Source organism: Abramis brama (assembly GCF_963993115.1).
Source record: "Abramis brama genome assembly, chromosome: 25".
In the NCBI taxonomy this organism is placed as follows: domain Eukaryota; kingdom Metazoa; phylum Chordata; class Actinopteri; order Cypriniformes; family Leuciscidae; genus Abramis; species Abramis brama.
In genome coordinates this window covers 19,667,688-19,690,519 of record NC_139987.1, presented here as the reverse complement: position 1 = coordinate 19,690,519, position 22,832 = coordinate 19,667,688, and the positions used below count along the sequence as shown (strand labels likewise).

General features: G+C 38.9%; 1 protein-coding gene and 1 long non-coding RNA gene across 3 annotated transcripts in view; both read left to right on the top strand.

Annotated features, from left to right (window-relative positions):
* Window positions 1-5,797: 5,797 nt before the first annotated feature.
* Window positions 5,798-22,832, top strand: part of LOC311076893 (dnaJ homolog subfamily B member 13-like) — a gene marked incomplete at both ends in the record, with an annotated part of 174,302 nt that continues 157,267 nt past the window's right edge. The window contains 6 exons of the mRNA XM_084105409.1: window positions 5,798-5,877; window positions 6,021-6,124; window positions 6,411-6,566; window positions 6,718-6,875; window positions 6,952-7,065; window positions 7,157-7,270. Coding sequence (XP_083961535.1) covers window positions 5,798-5,877; window positions 6,021-6,124; window positions 6,411-6,566; window positions 6,718-6,875; window positions 6,952-7,065; window positions 7,157-7,270 — 726 coding nt within the window. The remainder of the gene's footprint in view (window positions 5,878-6,020; window positions 6,125-6,410; window positions 6,567-6,717; window positions 6,876-6,951; window positions 7,066-7,156; window positions 7,271-22,832) is intronic.
* LOC311077014 lies at window positions 12,619-22,455 on the top strand. 2 transcript variants are annotated; one of them, XR_014604727.1, is made up of 3 exons: window positions 12,619-20,316; window positions 20,416-20,608; window positions 22,143-22,455. It is a non-coding gene; the product is annotated as an uncharacterized lncRNA (long non-coding RNA). The 2 variants fall into 2 exon arrangements; XR_014604728.1 differs by having other exon boundaries at window positions 16,533-20,316; window positions 20,416-20,614.

The following is a 22,832-nucleotide window of genomic DNA, read 5'->3' as shown; positions in this document are numbered from 1 at the left end:
TTCGTTTGTTCCCTGGAGGCCACTCCCCCCCCGCGCTGGGCCCCCCGTGAATTTTTCGTCAACGATACCAGGGACACCGAAACACCGGGGAACATGAAATTTGGTGGGCATGTAGCCCCACTAGACTTTTACGGAAAAAATTCGTTTGGTCCCCGGGGGCCACTCCCCCCCCCGCGCTGGGCCCCCCGTGAATTTTTCGTCAACGATACCAGGGACACCGAAACACCGGGGAACATGAAATTTGGTGGGCATGTAGCCCCACTAGACTTTTACGGAAAAATTTCGTTTGGTCCCCGGGGGCCACTCCCCCCCCGCGCTGGGCCCCCCCAAACCCAAAAAATGCAGTTTTTCCTAAATAACTACCTGAACCGTGGCACCGAGGATGAAGACATTTTTATGGTATGTTGGTCTTAAGGGCCCACATCAACCTAGCCTATAATCGATTGTCAAAGTTTTTTTTTTTTTTTTTTTTTTCTCATCTGAATTTTTCGTCAACGATACCAGGGACACCGAAACACCGGGGAACATGAAATTTGGTGGGCATGTAGCCCCACTAGACTTTTACGGAAAAATTTCGTTTGGTCCTCGGGGGCCCCTCCCCCCCCGCGCTGGGCCCCCCCAAACCCAAAAAATGCAGTTTTTCCTAAATAACTACCTGAACCGTGGCACCGAGGATGAAGACATTTTTATGGTATGTTGGTCTTAAGGGCCCACATCAACCTAGCCCATAATCGATTGTCAAAGTTTTTTTTTTTTTTTTTTTTTCGTCATCTGAATTTTTCGTCAACGATACCAGGGACACCGAAACACCGGGGAACATGAAATTTGGTGGGCATGTAGCCCCACTAGACTTTTACGGAAAAATTTCGTTTGGTCCCCGAGGGCCACTCCCCCCCCTCGCTGGGCCCCCCCAAACCCAAAAAATGCAGTTTTTCCTAAATAACTACCTGAACCGTGGCACAGAGGATGAAGACATTTTTATGGTATGTTGGTCTTAAGGGCCCACATCAACCTAGCCCATAATCGATTGTCAAAGTTTTTTTTTTTTTTTTTTTTTTCGTCATCTGAATTTTTCGTCAACGATACCAGGGACACCGAAACACCGGGGAACATGAAATTTGGTGGGCATGTAGCCCCACTAGACTTTTACGGAAAAAATTCGTTTGGTCCCCGGGGGCCCCTCCCCCCCCGCGCTGGGCCCCCCCAAACCCAAAAAATGCAGTTTTTCCTAAATAACTATCTGAACCGTGGCACCGAGGATGAAGAAATTTTGATGGTATGTTGCTCTTAAGGGCCCACATCAACCTAGCCCATAATCAGTCATTTGTGATTTGCGCCCCTCCCTTAAAAAATTAAAATGCAATATTATTATGACCGCCGCTAGCGTAGCTAGCGAGAGCGGTCATATAGGGATTGTCAAAGTTTTTTTTTTTTTTTTTTTCCGTCAATCTACTGAATTTTCCGTCAACGATACCAGGGACACCGAAACACCGGGGAACATGAAATTTGGTGAGCATGTAGCCCCACTAGACTTTTACGGAAAAATTTCGTTTGGTCCCCGGGGGCCAGTCCCCCCCCGCGCTGGGCCCCCCCAAACCCAAAAAATTCAGTTTTTCCTAAATAACTACCTGAACCGTGGCACCGAGGATGAAGAAATTTGCAAAGTATGTTGGTCTTAAGGGCCCACATCAACCTAGCCCATAATCGATTGTCAAAGTTTTTTAGTTTTTTTTTCCCGTCAATCTACTGAATTTTCCGTCAACGATACCAGGGACACCGAAACACCGGGGAACATGAAATTTGGTGGGCATGTAGCCCCACTAGACTTTTACGGAAAAATTTCGTTTGGTCCCCGGGGGCCACTCTCCCCCCGCGCTGGGCCCCCCCAAACCCAAAAAATGCAGTTTTTCCTAAATAACTACTTGAACCGTGGAACCGAGGATGAAGAAATTTTTATGGTATGTTGGTCTTAAGGGCCCACATCAACCTAGCCCATAATCACTCATTTGTGATTTGCGCCCCTCCCATAAAAAATTAAAATGCAATATTATTCTGCTTTAATCGCCCCTATCTTCAGTGGAGATGTTCAGAACTGCACCACATTTCATGTGTATGATTAACTTGACATCCTCTGGGGGTATGCTAAGTTTCGTAGAATTTCATCCATGGGGGGGTATAAAATAAATTAATTTATGTGCACATTTAGTGACTGTACACTCATCGGCCTGTAGATGGTGCTGTTGAGCGAAGGGTTGCTGGTTTAGGATGATACTGTCACACACACACATGCAGGAATACAAACAAACGCAAGCATGCACACACACTGACATCCACAGGCACAGACACACACCCATACACACACATACAAATCCACATGCACAGACACACACACACAAACACACACGCGCACACACATGTACGCACGCACACATACACGCACAGACACACACAGACACACACATACACAAACACACACACATACACACACACACACAGACAGACATGCACATACTACTACTTTTTTTAGGTATCAGCCATATACCCGATTTACCAATACCCAATGTGTTATGCTTGGGCAGTATACTAATGACGTGGGTGGGACATGTTTCATGCCATGTTAGATCACATCCTGAGAGTCTACGCTTTCAGAAAATATATAGTTTATATAGTTGAATCAGTTTTCTCTTCATGGTACAGACCAAAATGTATTATGTGTACACTTTCTTCACCTAAATCCATAAAATCCCATTAATTTCAATGGGACATTTACTTAAATGTTCTACTAGGTACAGTGGGAATGAGTTTAATTTTGTTAACATTGTTTTTTTAAAACTCTGGGACCAGGGCTACAAGATAAAACCACTTTTTTGGGGAAAAAATGTTTTTTATTTCAGTAAAACACAACAAACCCATGCCAAAGTCAGATAACAGACTTTTACCATCAACAGGCACCTCAACCGTTTGGTAGAGGTTTGTATAAATTGAATGGGAGGGTCCTTTGAAAAAAAAAAACACAGATTTTTCATACTTAGTATGTATAAGTATAAGTATATATACTATTTTGATCCCGTGAAGGAAATTTGATCTCTGCATTTATCCCAATCCGTGAATTAGTGAAACACACTCAGCACACAGTGAACACACAGTGAGGTGAAGCACACACTAATCTCGGCGCAGTGAGCTGCCTGCAACAACAGTGGCGCTCGGGGAGCAGTGAGGGGTTAGGTGCCTTGCTCAAGGGCACTTCAGTCACTTTTTACTGTTAACCACTGTTATGGATGTGACGTTTTCACATTATGGATGTTAAGTGTCTAAACTAATGACTTTTGATATAAAACTTAAATAGTAATGGCAAATAATTACAAAACTCTAAATTATCCATGATCCACAGGAATACTCCAGACAGTCTTTTAAAATATACAACTTATATACATAAACACGCAATACAGCCAAATTGCTCCACGTCATTTATTTTTGTGGAAAGCCAGTGCAGGCCTGAGCGGCGGTCATATTTTGTACCGCCATGCGGTACATCTAGTTTATTTCAGAAACTACTTCAAGTACACGATTATGTGTATATGGTCACTCTTGTGCAATAAACGACTAAACTCTATCTGATGACTCCGACTCCTTGACCAGAGTTCTGCAGCGGTCAATAATATAATCCACCAGTTTTCAGTGGGGCAATCCCAACATCTAGATTTGATTTAAACAGAGGTATTAGACAGGGTTGTCCTATTTCTCCGTATCTTTTACTGCTTGTAACTCAGTTATTATCTATGCAAAAAGTATTCTTAAAGGTATCTCAATTGCAAATAGATATATTATTATAAGCCAGTTAGCCGATGATACAACCCTTTTAAAAAAAATAGTGATCAAATTCCAATTGCAATTAATGTTATAAATAAATTTTCTTATGCCTCTGGTCTCTATCTCAGTGTCAGTAAGTGTGAGCTAATGGCTGTTAAAGACTGTGATTTAACAAGTATTAGTAACATTCCTGTCAAGGAGAGTGTTAAATACTTGTGTATCATTATTGTTAAAGACCAGCTGAAAAGATGTTCTTTGAATTTTAACCCCATAATAGATAAAACCAAAAAAAAAAATTAACTTCTGGTTTCAAAGAGATCTCTCCTTAAAGGGAAGATTTCTCCTTACGAAGGCTGAAGGTATAGCCCGACTAACATATGCCTCCTTATCTTTGTATCTTGATAACCTTACTAGTAAAAATATTAAAATGCTATTTGATTTCTTATGGAAAAATCGAACACACTATGTAAAAAAGACTGTAATTATGAACACATATGAGAATGGTGGCCTTAATTTTTTAGATTTCACCACAATGAACCATACCTTTAAGATTAATTGGATTAAGCATCACTTAAAAAAACCCACTTCTGTCTGGAATTTTATCTCTCACTATGCTTTTTCAAATATTGGTGGTCTTAGTTTTGTTTTGTTGTGTAATTATAATATAGATAAAATTCCAGCTAAGTTATCTGCTTTCCATAAACAAGTGCTCCTATCTTGGTCATTAATATATAAGCACGATTTTTCTCCGCATCGCTGTTTCATCTGGAATGACAGAAACATTCTTTATAAACACAAATCTCTTTTTTTAAAGAACTGGTTTGACAACGATATTAAATTGGTTAGTCAGTTTATAATAAAGAAGGAACACTCTTCTCTTATGATGAATTCCTTTCTTATTATAAAATACCAGTCACTCAAAAATAATTTGCAATGGTTTTTGGTTCAATCCCTTCTGGTACACAAGTGCTATTTAGAGGTATTGATAAAGACCATTCTCCTGGTTCAGTGTCTTTTGATGTTACTAAATCCTATGTTGGTAAAAATTGTTTTTCATCATACCTCAAGAGTAATAATAGAGCTATTCGTACTCTTTTCCAAAGAGAAATTGTTACTGTGCCTTATATCTTGTCTCACTGGGCCTCCTTATTAAATGGAAAATTGATTTGCTGGAGGAAAGTGTGGTTGTTACCAAAATATCATCTTAGAAATAAGAGTAAAGAAGTTTCTTATAAACGTATTCACAGATTTTATCCAGCAAGTCATTACTTACAAAAATTTAAAAAAGGAATAAATGTAAATTGAACTTTTTGTAATGAATATGAGGAAACTGTCTTGCACTTATTTTGGCACTGTGCATACTCAGTTACACTATGGGGTAAGGTCCAAAAGTTTATTAGGGAGAATATTCAGTGTTTAAAACATTTTTCACTCTTATGGGAAAATGTACTTTTTGGCTTAACTGACTATCCTGACCAAAAAGAACAATACTTTTACTTAATTAATTTACTTATTCTGTTGACCAAATTTCACATTCATAAGTGTAAATTTAGCAATAAAAAAAAACAATTTTATGGTTTTGTTAACTGAAATATGTATTTATATTGACAGTATCAGAGACTCTGTGAATAAGAAAGCTGTAAGAACTTTGAAAATTTGTAAATTTTATGTGCTGTGTATTTTTATATGTAATTTTTTTTTACTATTTTTCTTCTTGATAACATGTTGTATGTTATAGTTCTTCGAATAATAATAATAAAAAAAAAAAAAAAAAAAAAAATCTGAAATCGCCCCGCCTTCGTGCGTCATCATAATCACGTGACTCAAACCCAGCTATTCCGTTCTCTGTTTCCATAACAACCTCCTTTGACAACAGTAAACGAATATTCATTCCTACTGACTAAATCCCGGTTTGCATTTGTACATTTAAAGTGTAAATATTAGAAACATAACGTTACATAAGGAAAGTTATATAAAAAGTTCGTTGATGGGCACAAGTTTGGGCAGGGACTATTACGCTATTTTGGAAATAAACCGCAACGCCACTCCTGCTGACATAAATAAGGCGTAAGTTACGTTTTGTTTAATTTCTAAGTAGTTTTGTAAATATATATAAATTAAATTAAAAGCAGATAAACTAGTCAACAATTACGTTCATTTTGAGGAATCATTTTGCTAGCAGCAGATTGTTTTTATTCCGGTATAATCAGGTATCGGCGGCTCGCGCTGAAGCATCATCCGCGCAGCAGCAGCCACGCGCGCGATGCCGAGCGCTTCACATTGCTCGCGGAGGCGTTTGACGTGCTGAGCGACCGTGAGTTCACTAGACAAACTCATATACATCCACAAATTACAAAAAAAACACCTTGCAGCAGCTCTTGAATATTCGACATAACGTTATTAAACGTTTTTTATATTATAAAAAACAAAAAAAACGTTCATACAACGTTAAGCTTTGGCTCTCAAAGTGATGTACATTATTTCATATTACTATGCTCCTGCCACTGTATTGTGTAAGGAAAACAGCACATAGTACACAGTTCAGGCCTCAATTTGTTGTTTTCTGGTAAGTTGGTGATGGCTTTTCTCATGCAATGCAGATCGTAAAAAGGCCACTTATGATAAGTTTGGAGAGGAGGGTTTGAAAGGAGGAATCCCATCTGAGCTGAATGGTGCCTGGTCATCAGGATATGTCAGCAATATAAATCCAGATGAAACATTCAGACAGTTTTTCGGAGGAGATAATCCTTTTGCAGGTAATTTTTATAGTATGATTTTGTTCATTTTTTTGTATGATTTTAATTGACATTTTAAAAGACAAGCTGGTTCAATCAATGTTCATAATGCCATGGTGTTTTGAAGAACCCAAGCTCTGATTAGTAATATCTGCTAACTCATTCTCCATAGATTTCTTCACTAGTGATGGCAGTGAGGACAACACAGCTTTTCAGAGCTTGCGTGGGCAAAAAGAAAAGTTACAGGATCCACCAATAGAGAGAGACCTTCATCTTGCATTGGAGGACCTTTATTATGGATGCAGTAAAAAAATTAAGATATCCCGTAGGGTAAGTTCTGCAGACAAGGGTAAAGATAAAATGGACATATGGACTCATGAGAAATTAATTCCATAAATTGATACAGGTCATGAATGAGGATGGACACACATCCAGCATAAAGGACAAAATTTTAACCTTCACCGTAAAAGCAGGATGGAACGATGGGACACGGATCACATTTCCAAAAGAGGGAGACCAGGCATGACAGAACACATTTTTATCACAATTTTGTTTTGTCGTGGTTGTAAATAGATCTTGGTCATAACCGAATTTAATCTTTTTCTCCACAGGGACCAAACAACATCCCAGCAGATGTTGTGTTCATCATACGCCAAAAGCATCACCCACGCTTTTGCCGGCAAAATGATGATTTGTGCTACACAGCAAATATTTCACTTGAGAAGGTGAGAAACATTTGTTTTAGCATATTTCAGCAGATTTAAATATACATGTTTTCACACTCTTAATAGATCATGACCAGAGAGGCGTTTCATCTTTTCCGTCTAGTTTTCATGCTGAATATGTGATGGGGTCTCAATTGGACCAACATGTTGAAAAAATGATTAGTTTCACTCTAAATGTAAAATTTTTAAATTTAATTGTCAGTTTAAGTTTCATAAATCTAACTTTGTCTTTGAATATATGGTAACTCTACAGGCTTTGACTGGTTTCTCAGTTGAAATTGAGACACTAGATGGCAGGCTTCTCAACATCCCCATTAATGACATTGTGCAGTGAGTAAAACATTTATCTTTTTTAACAAGCACATTTATATGTTACTCAGCAGAACTTCTGAACAAAGTTCATATTTAAGACAGTTTCATTTTTAATTTCTTTGTACTACAGCCCTCAGTACACCAACGTTGTGACCGGGGAGGGAATGCCACTAGCCAACAACCCATCCAAGAGAGGCGACCTGATCATTCGCTTCGTTACACATTTCCCAGAGAAGCTCTCGGCTGAAGAGAAACCGCTTCTAAAACGAGCCCTTTCATCAAAACTAATCCAGACTTCTTAAAGTAGCATGTCTCAACTTTTGGAGAAGTGGCAACAAAATTTAGACGTACATTTTCAGAGCAGAGTTGAACTCAATTTCTAAATAGAATAGATGAATATGAGTATATGACATGAAAAGATATAATGGATCATTTAGATTCATAAATTGATTGATAAATGGAAAATATTTTTGAAAAAGTAATCATAGACCATAAAAAATAATAATAATAATCATAAGCATTCTTTTCTTTATTACACACCAGTGTTCAAATATAATTGTTAACTGATTGTAATCAAATGTTTTTTTTTTTTTTGTCTAACCAGTTGTTTTGCTGACTAACAGACAGTATAGATCAATGCCCACACATGGTATCGGAAGACACAGACATCTTCCAAAAGCATCGGTAAGACCTAGTTTTGTACATCATCAGTATAAAAAGTTTTCACTGCCAGTTAATAGAATATGCTAAATTATTTTTATTCAGCCAAAGAAGGAGGACAAAATTCAGGCAAAGCAGATCAAAGCAGCGACAGCCACGGAGTTTGGCGTTTTCACTCTCTGTGCCTCTGGTTCTTCATTTATTTTATTTTATTTATTTTTTTGTATGATTTTAATTGACATTTTAAAAGACAAGCTGGTTCAATCAATGTTCATAATGCCATAGTGTTTTGAAGAACCCAAGCTCTGATTAGTAATATCTGCTAACTATTACCAGGCATGACAGAACACATTTTTATCACAATTTTGTTTTGTTGTGGTTGTAAATAGATCTTGGTCATAACAGAATTTTATCTTTTTCTCCACAGGGACCAAACAACATCCCAGCAGATGTTGTGTTCATCATACGCCAAAAGCATCACCCACGCTTTGTCCGGCGAAATGATGATCTGTACTACACAGCAAATATTTCACTTGAGAAGGTGAGAAACATTTGTTTTAGCATATTTCAGCAGATTTAAATATACATGTTTTCACACTCTAATAGATCATGACCAGAGAACATATACATGTTCTCTTACGAAAGTACTCTCGTAGCTACGTAGTGGCCCACCAAGATGGGTTTGGCCTTAGCCTATAAATACCCATCGCTCAGGTTGCACTATGATTTCGTCTCCTTTCAGCGAGTGACTACACTTCGCTGGATCTCTGAGAGAAGAAGCTGCGTCGTCGAAAAGCACTTTCAGCGGGACGAGCTCGAGTTCTGAGGACGCCGGCTGGATATTCGCCGCCTTCACTCGCCGTACCTGCTGCGCCATCTGGCGCTTATATCCTTTCACTGCTATATGATATATCCTTTCACTGATATATATCCTTTCACTGATATCCTTATATCCTTTCGGTCGCAGCGGCGAACACACACGTTTTCTCTCTAAAAGAGCCGGCATTTCTAAATGCCCATCATGTCCTGCGGCTTGTGTCGAGCCACACTCAGCGACGGGGACCGCCACGTGCTGTGCGCTTCCTGCCTGGGCTAGGACCACGCGGACCACACGCTCTCTATCTGCCGTGAGTGCAAAGCATTGCCTCTCTCGACCCTGCGGGCTCGACAGGCTTTGTTTTCCACCGAGTCCGCCTCAAAAACGTGGCGTTGATTCTAATGCCTCGTTCCAAGTGCACCCCACGTGCATTGTGAGCTCGCGGCCAGCTCTCTTTCGTACAGAAAGTGAACCCACCCTACGTGCCCGCCCGTACATATGGCAGGGCTCGAGCATTATGAGTGTTTTTTAAACATATGAGCCCACGCCGGTGCTACCCCGCTAGACTCGCATGACACTTTCTTATATGCTCTTATATATCGAGCTCTCCTTCCATGAAATCCGAAATACCTCTAGTTTTGTTTTCTTCCAGTTGCGCTCCATTTTTCTGGCTGCTCTCTTAAGGGCCTGAGTGTGCTCGTTGTACCACGGCGTTGGACTATTTTCTTTAATCTTCAAGCGCAGATAAACTCAAGCTCACAGATATCATTTCTTTCAAGAAAGGAACAAAGTTGTGAGGATACTGCTTTTTCTAATATCTTTGACAGAAAAGGTAGATTCGAGATCGGCCTGTAATTGACTAATTCTGTAGGATCAAGTTGCAGTTTTTTAACAAGCGGTTTAATCATAGCCAGCTTAAAGTTTTTTGGTACATATCCTAGAGACAAAGACGAATTAATGATATTAAGAAGAGGATCTATGACCTCTGGGATCCAGTGCTTTGTAAGTAATCAGCAATATATTAAAACATTTTGCGATGTTTAATAGAGAGCCAATGCAGTGTTGACAGAACCGGCCTAATATGGTCATACTTCCTGGTTCTGGTAAGAACTCGAGCTGCTGCGTTTTGAACTAGCTGTAGTTTGTTTATTAAGCGTGCAGGGCAACCACCCAGTAGAGCATTACAATAATCTAGCCTTGAGGTCATGAATGCATGAACTAATTGTTCTGCATTTGTCATTGAGAGCATATGGTGTAATTTAGATATATTTTTAAGATGGAAGAATGCGGTTTTACATATACTAGACACGTGACTTTCAAATGAAAGATTGGTATCAAAGAGCACACCCAGGTTCCTAACCGATGACGAAGACTTGACAGAGCAGCCATCAAGTGTTAGACAGTATTCTAGGTTATTACGTGTGGAAGTTTTTTGTCCAATAATTAAAATCTCTGTTTTTTTCAGAATTTAGTAGTAGGAAATTACAAGTCATCCAGTTTTTTATATCAGCTATGCATTCCGTTAATTTTGTGAATTGGTAAGTTTCGTTGGGTTTTGAAGAAATATACAGCTGAGTATCGTCGGCATAACAGTGAAAGCTAATTCCATGTTTCCTAATGATACCTCCTAATGGTAGCATGTACAGAGTGAACAGCAACGGTCCTAGTACTGAGCCTTTTGGTACGCCATACTGAACTTGTGATCGATGAGACATCTCTTCATTTACTGCTACAAACTGATAACGGTCAGATAAGTATGATTTAAACCGTGCTAGTGCAATTCCACTAATGCCAACATAATGTTCGAGTCTATTTAAAAGAATGTTGTGGTCAATAGTGTCAAACGCAGCACTTAGATCAAGTAGCACTAATAGAGAGATACAGCCACGATCGGATGATAGGAGCAAATCATTTGTGACTCTAACGAGAGCTGTCTCGGTACTATGGTACGGTCTAAATCCAGACTGGAAATCCTCACAGATATCATTTCTTTCAAGAAAGGAACACAGTTGTGAGGATACTGCTTTTTCTAATATCTTTTACAGAAAAGGTAGATTCGAGATCGGCCTGTAATTGACTAATTCTGTAGGATCAAGTTGCGTTTTTTTAACAAGCGGTTTAATCATAGCCAGCTTAAAGTTTTTTGGTACGTATCCTAGAGACAAAGACGAATTAATGATATTAAGAAGAGGATCTATGACCTCTGGGATCTAGTGCTTTGTAAGTAATCAGCAATATTTTAAAATTTATGCAATGTTTAATAGGGAGCCAATGCAGTGTTGACAGAAACGGGCTAATATGGTCATACTTCCTGGTTCTGGTAAGAACTCGAGCTGCTGCGTTTTGAATTAGCTGTAGTTTGTTTATTAAGCGTGCAGGGCAACCACCCAGTAGAGCATTACAATAATCTAGCCTTGAGGTCATGAATGCATGAACTAATTGTTCTGCATTTGTCATTGAGAGCATATGGTGTAATTTAGATATATTTTTAAGATGGAAGAATGCGGTTTTACATATACTAGACACGTGACTTTCAAATGAAAGATTGGTATCAAAGAGCACACCCAGGTTCCTAACCGATGACGAAGACTTGACAGAGCAGCCATCAAGTGTTAGACAGTATTCTAGGTTATTACGTGTGGAAGTTTTTTGTCCAATAATTAGAATCTCTGTTTTTTCAGAATTTAGTAGTAGGAAATTACAAGTCATCCAATTTTTTATATCTGCTATGCATTCCGTTAATTTTGTGAATTGGTAAGTTTCGTTGGGTTTTGAAGAAATATACAGCTGAGTATCGTCGGCATAACAGTGAAAGCTAATTCCATGTTTCCTAATGATACCTCCTAATGGTAGCATGTACAGAGTGAACAGCAACGGTCCTAGTACTGAGCCTTTTGGTACGCCATACTGAACTTGTGATCGATGAGACATCTCTTCATTTACTGCTACAAACTGATAACGGTCAGATAAGTATGATTTAAACCGTGCTAGTGCAATTCCACTAATGCCAACATAATGTTCGAGTCTATTTAAAAGAATGTTGTGGTCAATAGTGTCAAACGCAGCACTTAGATCAAGTAGCACTAATAGAGAGATACAGCCACGATCGGATGATAGGAGCAAATCATTTGTGACTCTAACGAGAGCTGTCTCGGTACTATGGTACGGTCTAAATCCAGACTGGAAATCCTCACAGATATCATTTCTTTCAAGAAAGGAACACAGTTGTGAGGATACTGCTTTTTCTAATATCTTTTACAGAAAAGGTAGATTCGAGATCGGCCTGTAATTGACTAATTCTGTAGGATCAAGTTGAGTTTTTTTAACAAGCGGTTTAATCATAGCCAGCTTAAAGTTTTTTGGTACGTATCCTAGAGACAAAGACGAATTAATGATATTAAGAAGAGGATCTATGACCTCTGGGATCTAGTGCTTTGTAAGTAATCAGCAATATTTTAAAATTTATGCAATGTTTAATAGGGAGCCAATGCAGTGTTGACAGAAACGGGCTAATATGGTCATACTTCCTGGTTCTGGTAAGAACTCGAGCTGCTGCGTTTTGAACTAGCTGTAGTTTGTTTATTAAGCGTGCAGGGCAACCACCCAGTAGAGCATTACAATAATCTAGCCTTGAGGTCATGAATGCATGAACTAATTGTTCTGCATTTGTCATTGAGAGCATATGGTGTAATTTAGATATATTTTTAAGATGGAAGAATGCGGTTTTACATATACTAGACACGTGACTTTCAAATGAAAGATTGGTATCAAAGAGCACACCCAGGTTCCTAACCGATGACGAAGACTTGACAGAGCAGCCATCAAGTGTTAGACAGTATTCTAGGTTATTACGTGTGGAAGTTTTTTGTCCAATAATTAGAATCTCTGTTTTTTCAGAATTTAGTAGTAGGAAATTACAAGTCATCCAGTTTTTTATATCAGCTATGCATTCCGTTAATTTTGTGAATTGGTAAGTTTCGTTGGGTTTTGAAGAAATATACAGCTGAGTATCGTCGGCATAACAGTGAAAGCTAATTCCATGTTTCCTAATGATACCTCCTAATGGTAGCATGTACAGAGTGAACAGCAACGGTCCTAGTACTGAGCCTTTTGGTACGCCATACTGAACTTGTGATCGATGAGACATCTCTTCATTTACTGCTACAAACTGATAACGGTCAGATAAGTATGATTTAAACCGTGCTAGTGCAATTCCACTAATGCCAACATAATGTTCGAGTCTATTTAAAAGAATGTTGTGGTCAATAGTGTCAAACGCAGCACTTAGATCAAGTAGCACTAATAGAGAGATACAGCCACGATCGGATGATAGGAGCAAATCATTTGTGACTCTAACGAGAGCTGTCTCGGTACTATGGTACGGTCTAAATCCAGACTGGAAATCCTCACAGATATCATTTCTTTCAAGAAAGGAACACAGTTGTGAGGATACTGCTTTTTCTAATATCTTTTACAGAAAAGGTAGATTCGAGATCGGCCTGTGATTGACTAATTCTGTAGGATCAAGTTGCGTTTTTTTAACAAGCGGTTTAATCATAGCCAGCTTAAAGTTTTTTGGTACGTATCCTAGAGACAAAGACGAATTAATGATATTAAGAAGAGGATCTATGACCTCTGGGATCCAGTGCTTTGTAAGTAATCAGCAATATATTAAAAAAATGTGCGATGTTTAATAGGGAGCCAATGCAGTGTTGACAGAACCGGGCTAATATGGTCATACTTCCTGGTTCTGGTAAGAACTCGAGCTGCTGCGTTTTGAACTAGCTGTAGTTTGTTTATTAAGCGTGCAGGGCAACCACCCAGTAGAGCATTACAATAATCTAGCCTTGAGGTCATGAACGCATGAACTTATTTTTTTTCATTTGTCATTGAGAGCATATGGCGTAATTTAGATATATTTTTAAGATGGAAGAATGCGGTTTTACATATACTAGACACGTGACTTTCAAATGAAAGATTGGTATCAAAGAGCACACCCAGGTTCCTAACCGATGACGAAGACTTGACAGAGCAGCCATCAAGTGTTAGACAGTATTCTAGGTTATTACGTGTAGAAGTTTTTTGTCCAATAATTAGAATCTCTGTTTTTTCAGAATTTACTAGTAGGAAATTACAAGTCATCCAATTTTTTATATCAGCTATGCATTCCGTTAATTTTGTGAATTGGTAAGTTTCGTTGGGTTTTGAAGAAATATACAGCTGAGTATCGTCGGCATAACAGTGAAAGCTAATTCCATGTTTCCTAATGATACCTCCTAATGGTAGCATGTACAGAGTGAACAGCAACGGTCCTAGTACTGAGCCTTTTGGTACGCCATACTGAACTTGTGATCGATGAGACATCTCTTCATTTACTGCTACAAACTGATAACGGTCAGATAAGTATGATTTAAACCGTGCTAGTGCAATTCCACTAATGCCAACATAATGTTCGAGTCTATTTAAAAGAATGTTGTGGTCAATAGTGTCAAACGCAGCACTTAGATCAAGTAGCACTAATAGAGAGATACAGCCACGATCGGATGATAGGAGCAAATCATTTGTGACTCTAACGAGAGCTGTCTCGGTACTATGGTACGGTCTAAATCCAGACTGGAAATCCTCACAGATATCATTTCTTTCAAGAAAGGAACACATTTGTGAGGATACTGCTTTTTCTAATATCTTTTACAGAAAAGGTAGATTCGAGATCGGCCTGTGATTGACTAATTCTGTAGGATCAAGTTGCGTTTTTTTAACAAGCGGTTTAATCATAGCCAGCTTAAAGTTTTTTGGTACGTATCCTAGAGACAAAGACGAATTAATGATATTAAGAAGAGGATCTATGACCTCTGGGATCCAGTGCTTTGTAAGTAATCAGCAATATATTAAAAAAATGTGCGATGTTTAATAGGGAGCCAATGCAGTGTTGACAGAACCGGGCTAATATGGTCATACTTCCTGGTTCTGGTAAGAACTCGAGCTGCTGCGTTTTGAACTAGCTGTAGTTTGTTTATTAAGCGTGCAGGGCAACCACCCAGTAGAGCATTACAATAATCTAGCCTTGAGGTCATGAACGCATGAACTTATTTTTTTTCATTTGTCATTGAGAGCATATGGCGTAATTTAGATATATTTTTAAGATGGAAGAATGCGGTTTTACATATACTAGACACGTGACTTTCAAATGAAAGATTGGTATCAAAGAGCACACCCAGGTTCCTAACCGATGACGAAGACTTGACAGAGCAGCCATCAAGTGTTAGACAGTATTCTAGGTTATTACGTGTAGAAGTTTTTTGTCCAATAATTAGAATCTCTGTTTTTTCAGAATTTAGTAGTAGGAAATTACAAGTCATCCAATTTTTTATATCAGCTATGCATTCCGTTAATTTTGTGAATTGGTAAGTTTCGTTGGGTTTTGAAGAAATATACAGCTGAGTATCGTCGGCATAACAGTGAAAGCTAATTCCATGTTTCCTAATGATACCTCCTAATGGTAGCATGTACAGAGTGAACAGCAACGGTCCTAGTACTGAGCCTTTTGGTACGCCATACTGAACTTGTGATCGATGAGACATCTCTTCATTTACTGCTACAAACTGATAACGGTCAGATAAGTATGATTTAAACCGTGCTAGTGCAATTCCACTAATGCTAACATAATGTTCGAGTCTATTTAAAAGAATGTTGTGGTCAATAGTGTCAAATGCAGCACTTAGATCAAGTAACACTAATAGAGAGATACAGCCACGATCGGATGATAGGAGCAAATCATTTGTGACTCTAACGGGAGCTGTCTCGGTACTATGGTACGGTCTAAATCCAGACTGGAAATCCTCACAGATATCATTTCTTTCAAGAAAGGAACACAGTTGTGAGGATACTGCTTTTTCTAATATCTTTGACAGAAAAGGTAGATTCGAGATCGGCCTGTGATTGACTAATTCTGTAGGATCAAGTTGCGTTTTTTTAACAAGAGGTTTAATCATAGCCAGCTTAAAGTTTTTTGGTACGTATCCTAGAGACAAAGACGAATTAATGATATTAAGAAGAGGATCTATGACCTCTGGGATCTAGTGCTTTGTAAGTAATCAGCAATATTTTAAAATGTATGCGATGTTTAATAGGGAGCCAATGCAGTGTTGACAGAACCGGGCTAATATGGTCATACTTCCTGGTTCTGGTAAGAACTCGAGCTGCTGCGTTTTGAACTAGCTGTAGTTTGTTTATTAAGCGTGCAGGGCAACCACCCAGTAGAGCATTACAATAATCTAGCCTTGAGGTCATGAACGCATGAACTAATTGTTCTGCATTTGTCATTGAGAGCATATGGTGTAATTTAGATATATTTTTAAGATGGAAGAATGCGGTTTTACATATACTAGACACGTGACTTTCAAATGAAAGATTGGTATCAAAGAGCACACCCAGGTTCCTAAACGATGACGAAGACTTGACAGAGCAGCCATCAAGTGTTAGACAGTATTCTAGGTTATTACATGTAGAAGTTTTTTGTCCAATAATTAAAATCTCTGTTTTTTTCAGAATTTAGTAGTAGGAAATTACAAGTCATCCAATTTTTTATATCAGCTATGCATTCCGTTAATTTTGTGAATTGGTAAGTTTCGTTGGGTTTTGAAGAAATATACAGCTGAGTATCGTCGGCATAACAGTGAAAGCTAATTCCATGTTTCCTAATGATACCTCCTAATGGTAGCATGTACAGAGTGAACAGCAACGGTCCTAGTACTGAGCCTTTTGGTACGCCATACTGAACTTGTGATCGATGAGACATCTCTTCATTTACTGCTACAAACTGATAACGGTCAGATAAGTATGATTTAAACCGTGCTAGTGCAATTCCACTAATGCCAACATAATGTTCGAGTCTATTTAAAAGAATGTTGTGGTCAATAGTGTCAAATGCAGCACTTAGATCAAGTAGCACTAATAGAGAGATACAGCCACGATCGGATGATAGGAGCAAATCATTTGTGACTCTAACGAGAGCTGTCTCGGTACTATGGTACGGTCTAAATCCAGACTGGAAATCCTCACAGATATCATTTCTTTCAAGAAAGGAACACAGTTGTGAGGATACTGCTTTTTCTAATATCTTTGACAGAAAAGGTAGATTCGAGATCGGCCTGTGATTGACTAATTCTGTAGGATCAAGTTGCGTTTTTTTAACAAGAGGTTTAATCATAGCCAGCTTAAAGTTTTTTGGTACGTATCCTAGAGACAAAGACGAATTAATGATATTAAGAAGAGGATCTATGACCTCTGGGATCTAGTGCTTTGTAAGTAATCAGCAATATTTTAAAATGTATGCGATGTTTAATAGGGAGCCAATGCAGTGTTGACAGAACCGGGCTAATATGGTCATACTTCCTGGTTCTGGTAAGAACTCGAGCTGCTGCGTTTTGAACTAGCTGTAGTTTGTTTATTAAGCGTGCAGGGCAACCACCCAGTAGAGCATTACAATAATCTAGCCTTGAGGTCATGAACGCATGAACTAATTGTTTTGCATTTGTCATTGAGAGCATATGGCGTAATTTAGATATATTTTTAAGATGGAAGAATGCGGTTTTACATATACTAGACACGTGACTTTCAAATGAAAGATTGGTATCAAAGAGCACACCCAGGTTCCTAACCGATGACGAAGACTTGACAGAGCAGCCATCAAGTGTTAGACAGTATTCTAGGTTATTACGTGTAGAAGTTTTTTGTCCAATAATTAGAATCTCTGTTTTTTCAGAATTTACTAGTAGGAAATTACAAGTCATCCAATTTTTTATATCAGCTATGCATTCCGTTAATTTTGTGAATTGGTAAGTTTCGTTGGGTTTTGAAGAAATATACAGCTGAGTATCGTCGGCATAACAGTGAAAGCTAATTCCATGTTTCCTAATGATACCTCCTAATGGTAGCATGTACAGAGTGAACAGCAACGGTCCTAGTACTGAGCCTTTTGGTACGCCATACTGAACTTGTGATCGATGAGACATCTCTTCATTTACTGCTACAAACTGATAACGGTCAGATAAGTATGATTTAAACCGTGCTAGTGCAATTCCACTAATGCCAACATAATGTTCGAGTCTATTTAAAAGAATGTTGTGGTCAATAGTGTCAAATGCAGCACTTAGATCAAGTAGCACTAATAGAGAGATACAGCCACGATCGGATGATAGGAGCAAATCATTTGTGACTCTAACGAGAGCTGTCTCGGTACTATGGTACGGTCTAAATCCAGACTGGAAATCCTCACAGATATCATTTCTTTCAAGAAAGGAACACAGTTGTGAGGATACTGCTTTTTCTAATATCTTTGACAGAAAAGGTAGATTCGAGATCGGCCTGTGATTGACTAATTCTGTAGGATCAAGTTGCGTTTTTTTAACAAGAGGTTTAATCATAGCCAGCTTAAAGTTTTTTGGTACGTATCCTAGAGACAAAGACGAATTAATGATATTAAGAAGAGGATCTATGACCTCTGGGATCTAGTGCTTTGTAAGTAATCAGCAATATTTTAAAATGTATGCGATGTTTAATAGGGAGCCAATGCAGTGTTGACAGAACCGGGCTAATATGGTCATACTTCCTGGTTCTGGTAAGAACTCGAGCTGCTGCGTTTTGAACTAGCTGTAGTTTGTTTATTAAGCGTGCAGGGCAACCACCCAGTAGAGCATTACAATAATCTAGCCTTGAGGTCATGAACGCATGAACTAATTGTTTTGCATTTGTCATTGAGAGCATATGGCGTAATTTAGATATATTTTTAAGATGGAAGAATGCGGTTTTACATATACTAGACACGTGACTTTCAAATGAAAGATTGGTATCAAAGAGCACACCCAGGTTCCTAACCGATGACGAAGACTTGACAGAGCAGCCATCAAGTGTTAGACAGTATTCTAGGTTATTACGTGTAGAAGTTTTTTGTCCAATAATTAGAATCTCTGTTTTTTCAGAATTTACTAGTAGGAAATTACAAGTCATCCAATTTTTTATATCAGCTATGCATTCCGTTAATTTTGTGAATTGGTAAGTTTCGTTGGGTTTTGAAGAAATATACAGCTGAGTATCGTCGGCATAACAGTGAAAGCTAATTCCATGTTTCCTAATGATACCTCCTAATGGTAGCATGTACAGAGTGAACAGCAACGGTCCTAGTACTGAGCCTTTTGGTACGCCATACTGAACTTGTGATCGATGAGACATCTCTTCATTTACTGCTACAAACTGATAACGGTCAGATAAGTATGATTTAAACCGTGCTAGTGCAATTCCACTAATGCTAACATAATGTTCGAGTCTATTTAAAAGAATGTTGTGGTCAATAGTGTAAAACGCAGCACTTAGATCAAGTAACACTAATAGAGAGATACAGCCACGATCGGATGATAGGAGCAAATCATTTGTGACTCTAACGAGAGCTGTCTCGGTACTATGGTACGGTCTAAATCCAGACTGGAAATCCTCACAGATATCATTTCTTTCAAGAAAGGAACACAGTTGTGAGGATACTGCTTTTTCTAATATCTTTGACAGAAAAGGTAGATTCGAGATCGGCAATTGACTGTAATTGACTAATTCTGTAGGATCAAGTTGCGTTTTTTTATGAACGCATGAACTAATTGTTCTGCATTTGTCATTGAGAGCATATGGAGTAATTTAGATATATTTTTAAGATGGAAGAATGCGGTTTTACATATACTATGTAATGTCGTCATCATGTAATGTCGGCTATCATGCGTCATGCGTCGCGACATGTTGTGTTTGGAGCTCCATCGAATTAATTCAGAAACCGTGATTTTCTTCTTTACAATCTTTTACAAACAAACATTTTCATTTTTATAGCGTGTGAACATATCTGGAATACTATTCTCTTTAAAAAACAATCGGATTGCTTTGATATCGCTACTTATATCCAACCTTCCGAACTTCCGCTACTAGCCTTAGCCCGCTAGCATTGCACGCGTGGTCGCGCCTATCGATCGTCTTATTTACACCCGTATCACTGAAAGCTATAATTCATTATAGCACATCTGCTATAATGGCGAATATAACGGATGTGTGTCTAACGTTACCTTTGAGTGCAGGTGAGGACACCTTCGAGCTGCATTCTGTGCAGTTAGAGCTTGAGTCCGTGGAGAAGCAGATTCACGACCTACTAGAGAGACAGGCCGAGCTGCGAGATCGGCGATCCGCGCTTGAAACATCACGCGCCGATGCTCACAAGTCAGTGGTTAGTAACCTTTTGACTCTGACCTCGTCTACTCCGTGTGTTTCTCTGCACACGACCCGAGCAGCCAGGACGCGATCATCCCTGGCTTCGTTCACTCAGGCGCCGACACAACACCATGGACCCTGGGTGATTCCACAGCGGAAGACGCGAGCCAGGACCAGAGCAAGGACCTCTCCGCCCCTCCCGGCCTTCGAGATCTCCACCCGGAACCGCTTCTCCCCTCTACGCAAGACGGAACGCGACGCTGTGAACATCGGCAGTTCCATCGTCCGGCATGTCCACGCTACCTCAGGTAAAGGTAAGGTGCGCACTCACTGCTTTCCTGGTGCTCGTGTTCTCGATGTAGCTGCGCAGGTCCCCGAGATCTATAAAAGAAAAACAAATACAAAACAAAACCCACGAGGGGGGGGGATCATAACTAGAAAATACAAAACCAAAAACAGAACATGAACTTACTGGGGAATCACAGAGAACAGGAAACATAAGACAACGTACCGACACAGACTGCAAACAAGAGGGGACTTATAAAGGGAAACTAATCAGGAGGGAACAGGTGGAAGAACTCAAACAATAATCAGATAACAAGTGGGAGGGATCAGACAATGACATGAGCACATGGCCCAAAATAACAAAACACCCATGTGCAGCACAAGACAGGACAGGCATGTGACAACAAAATACTCTTAGATAGACTACAAAACTACACTGGTGTTCATGGACAGGCATTAAGCTGGTTTAGATCGTACTTATCAGACCGCTACCATTTTGTCTGTTTAAATGGGGAAAAATTGAAGATAACGTCAGTAAACTATGGAGTGCCGCAAGGATCTGTGTTAGGCCCTCTGCTATTCTCAATATATGTGCTGCCACTTGGTAATATTATAAGAAAACATGGAATTAATTTCCATTGTTATGCTGATGACACTCAATTATATATTTCATCACGACCAGATGAAAACAATAAATTATCTAAATTGACAGAGTGTGTTAAAGATATAAAATACTGGATGACGTGTCATTTTCTGCTATTAAATTCAGATAAAACGGAGGTATTACTTATTGGTCAAAAGAACTGCCAACAAAACCTCTTACAATACAACTTTAATTTAGAAGGATGTCCTGTTACTTTATCCACTACAGTAAAAGACCTGGGTGTTATATTAGACCGCAACTTGTCTTTCGAAAATCATATTTCATATGTTAAGCTACGTAACATGCTATCTGTTTCTGATGCAGAAAAGTTAGTTCATGCATTAATGACCTCGAGACTAGATTACTGTAATGCTTTATTAGCTGGTTGACCTGCATCCTCAATAAACAAGCTAGTTAGTCCAAAATGCAGCTGCTAGAGTTCTTACTAGGTCAAGAAAATATGATCATATAACACCAATTCTATCATCTCTACATTGGTTACCTATAAAGTTCCGTATCAATTACAAAGTATTACTAATGACCTATAAAGCCCTAAATGATTTAGCTCCTGGGTATTTAACGGAACTTCTATCGCCCTACAATCCATCGCGCTCTTTAAGATCACTAAATTCGAGGCTTCTGGTCATTCCTAGGATATCTAAGTCCACTAAAGGAGGGAGGGCGTTTTCACATTTAGCTCCTAAACTCTGGAATGGCCTTCCTGATATTGTTCGAGGCTCAGACTCGCTGTCCCAGTTTAAAACTAGATTAAAGACGCATCTCTTTAGCCAAGCATTCACATAATACTTACCTTTTATACTACAGTTGAATCAGATTGAATGCATTAATATTATGAACTGCAGCTACGCTAATTATTTCCCATCTGCTTTTCTGTTGTTATCTTGGGACGCTAGTCCCGAGGTAAATACAGATCGTCAGCTCCAGTTTGTATCCAGCCTCCCATGGAAACTACAGATGCCCCAACACCTGTGCAGAGACGACTCGAAGCCTGTGAAGAGACGACTCGACGCCTCTGAAGAGACGACTCGACGCCTGTGAAGAGACGACTCGACGCTGGCGATATGTTTATGCCCTAAATTAATACATGATTAACTAACTGTATTTTTCTATGTACATTACTGAAATGCACTTTCTGTAAAGCTGCTTTGAAACAATATGTATTGTGAAAAGCGCTATACAAATAAATTTGAATTTAATTGAATTGAATATACTAGACACGTGACTTTCAAATGAAAGATTGGTATCAAAGAGCACACCCAGGTTCCTAACCGATGACGAAGACTTGACAGAGCAGCCATCAAGTGTTAGACAGTATTCTAGGTTATTACGTGTAGAAGTTTTTTGTCCAATAATTAGAATCTCTGTTTTTTCTGAATTTAGTAGTAGGAAATTACAGGTCATCCAATTTTTTATATCAGCTATGCATTCTGTTAATTTTGTGAATTGGTAAGTTTCGTTGGGTTTTGAAGAAATATACAGCTGAGTATCGTCGGCATAACAGTGAAAGCTAATTCCATGTTTCCTAATGATACCTCCTAATGGTAGCATGTACAGAGTGAACAGCAATGGTCCTAGTACTGAGC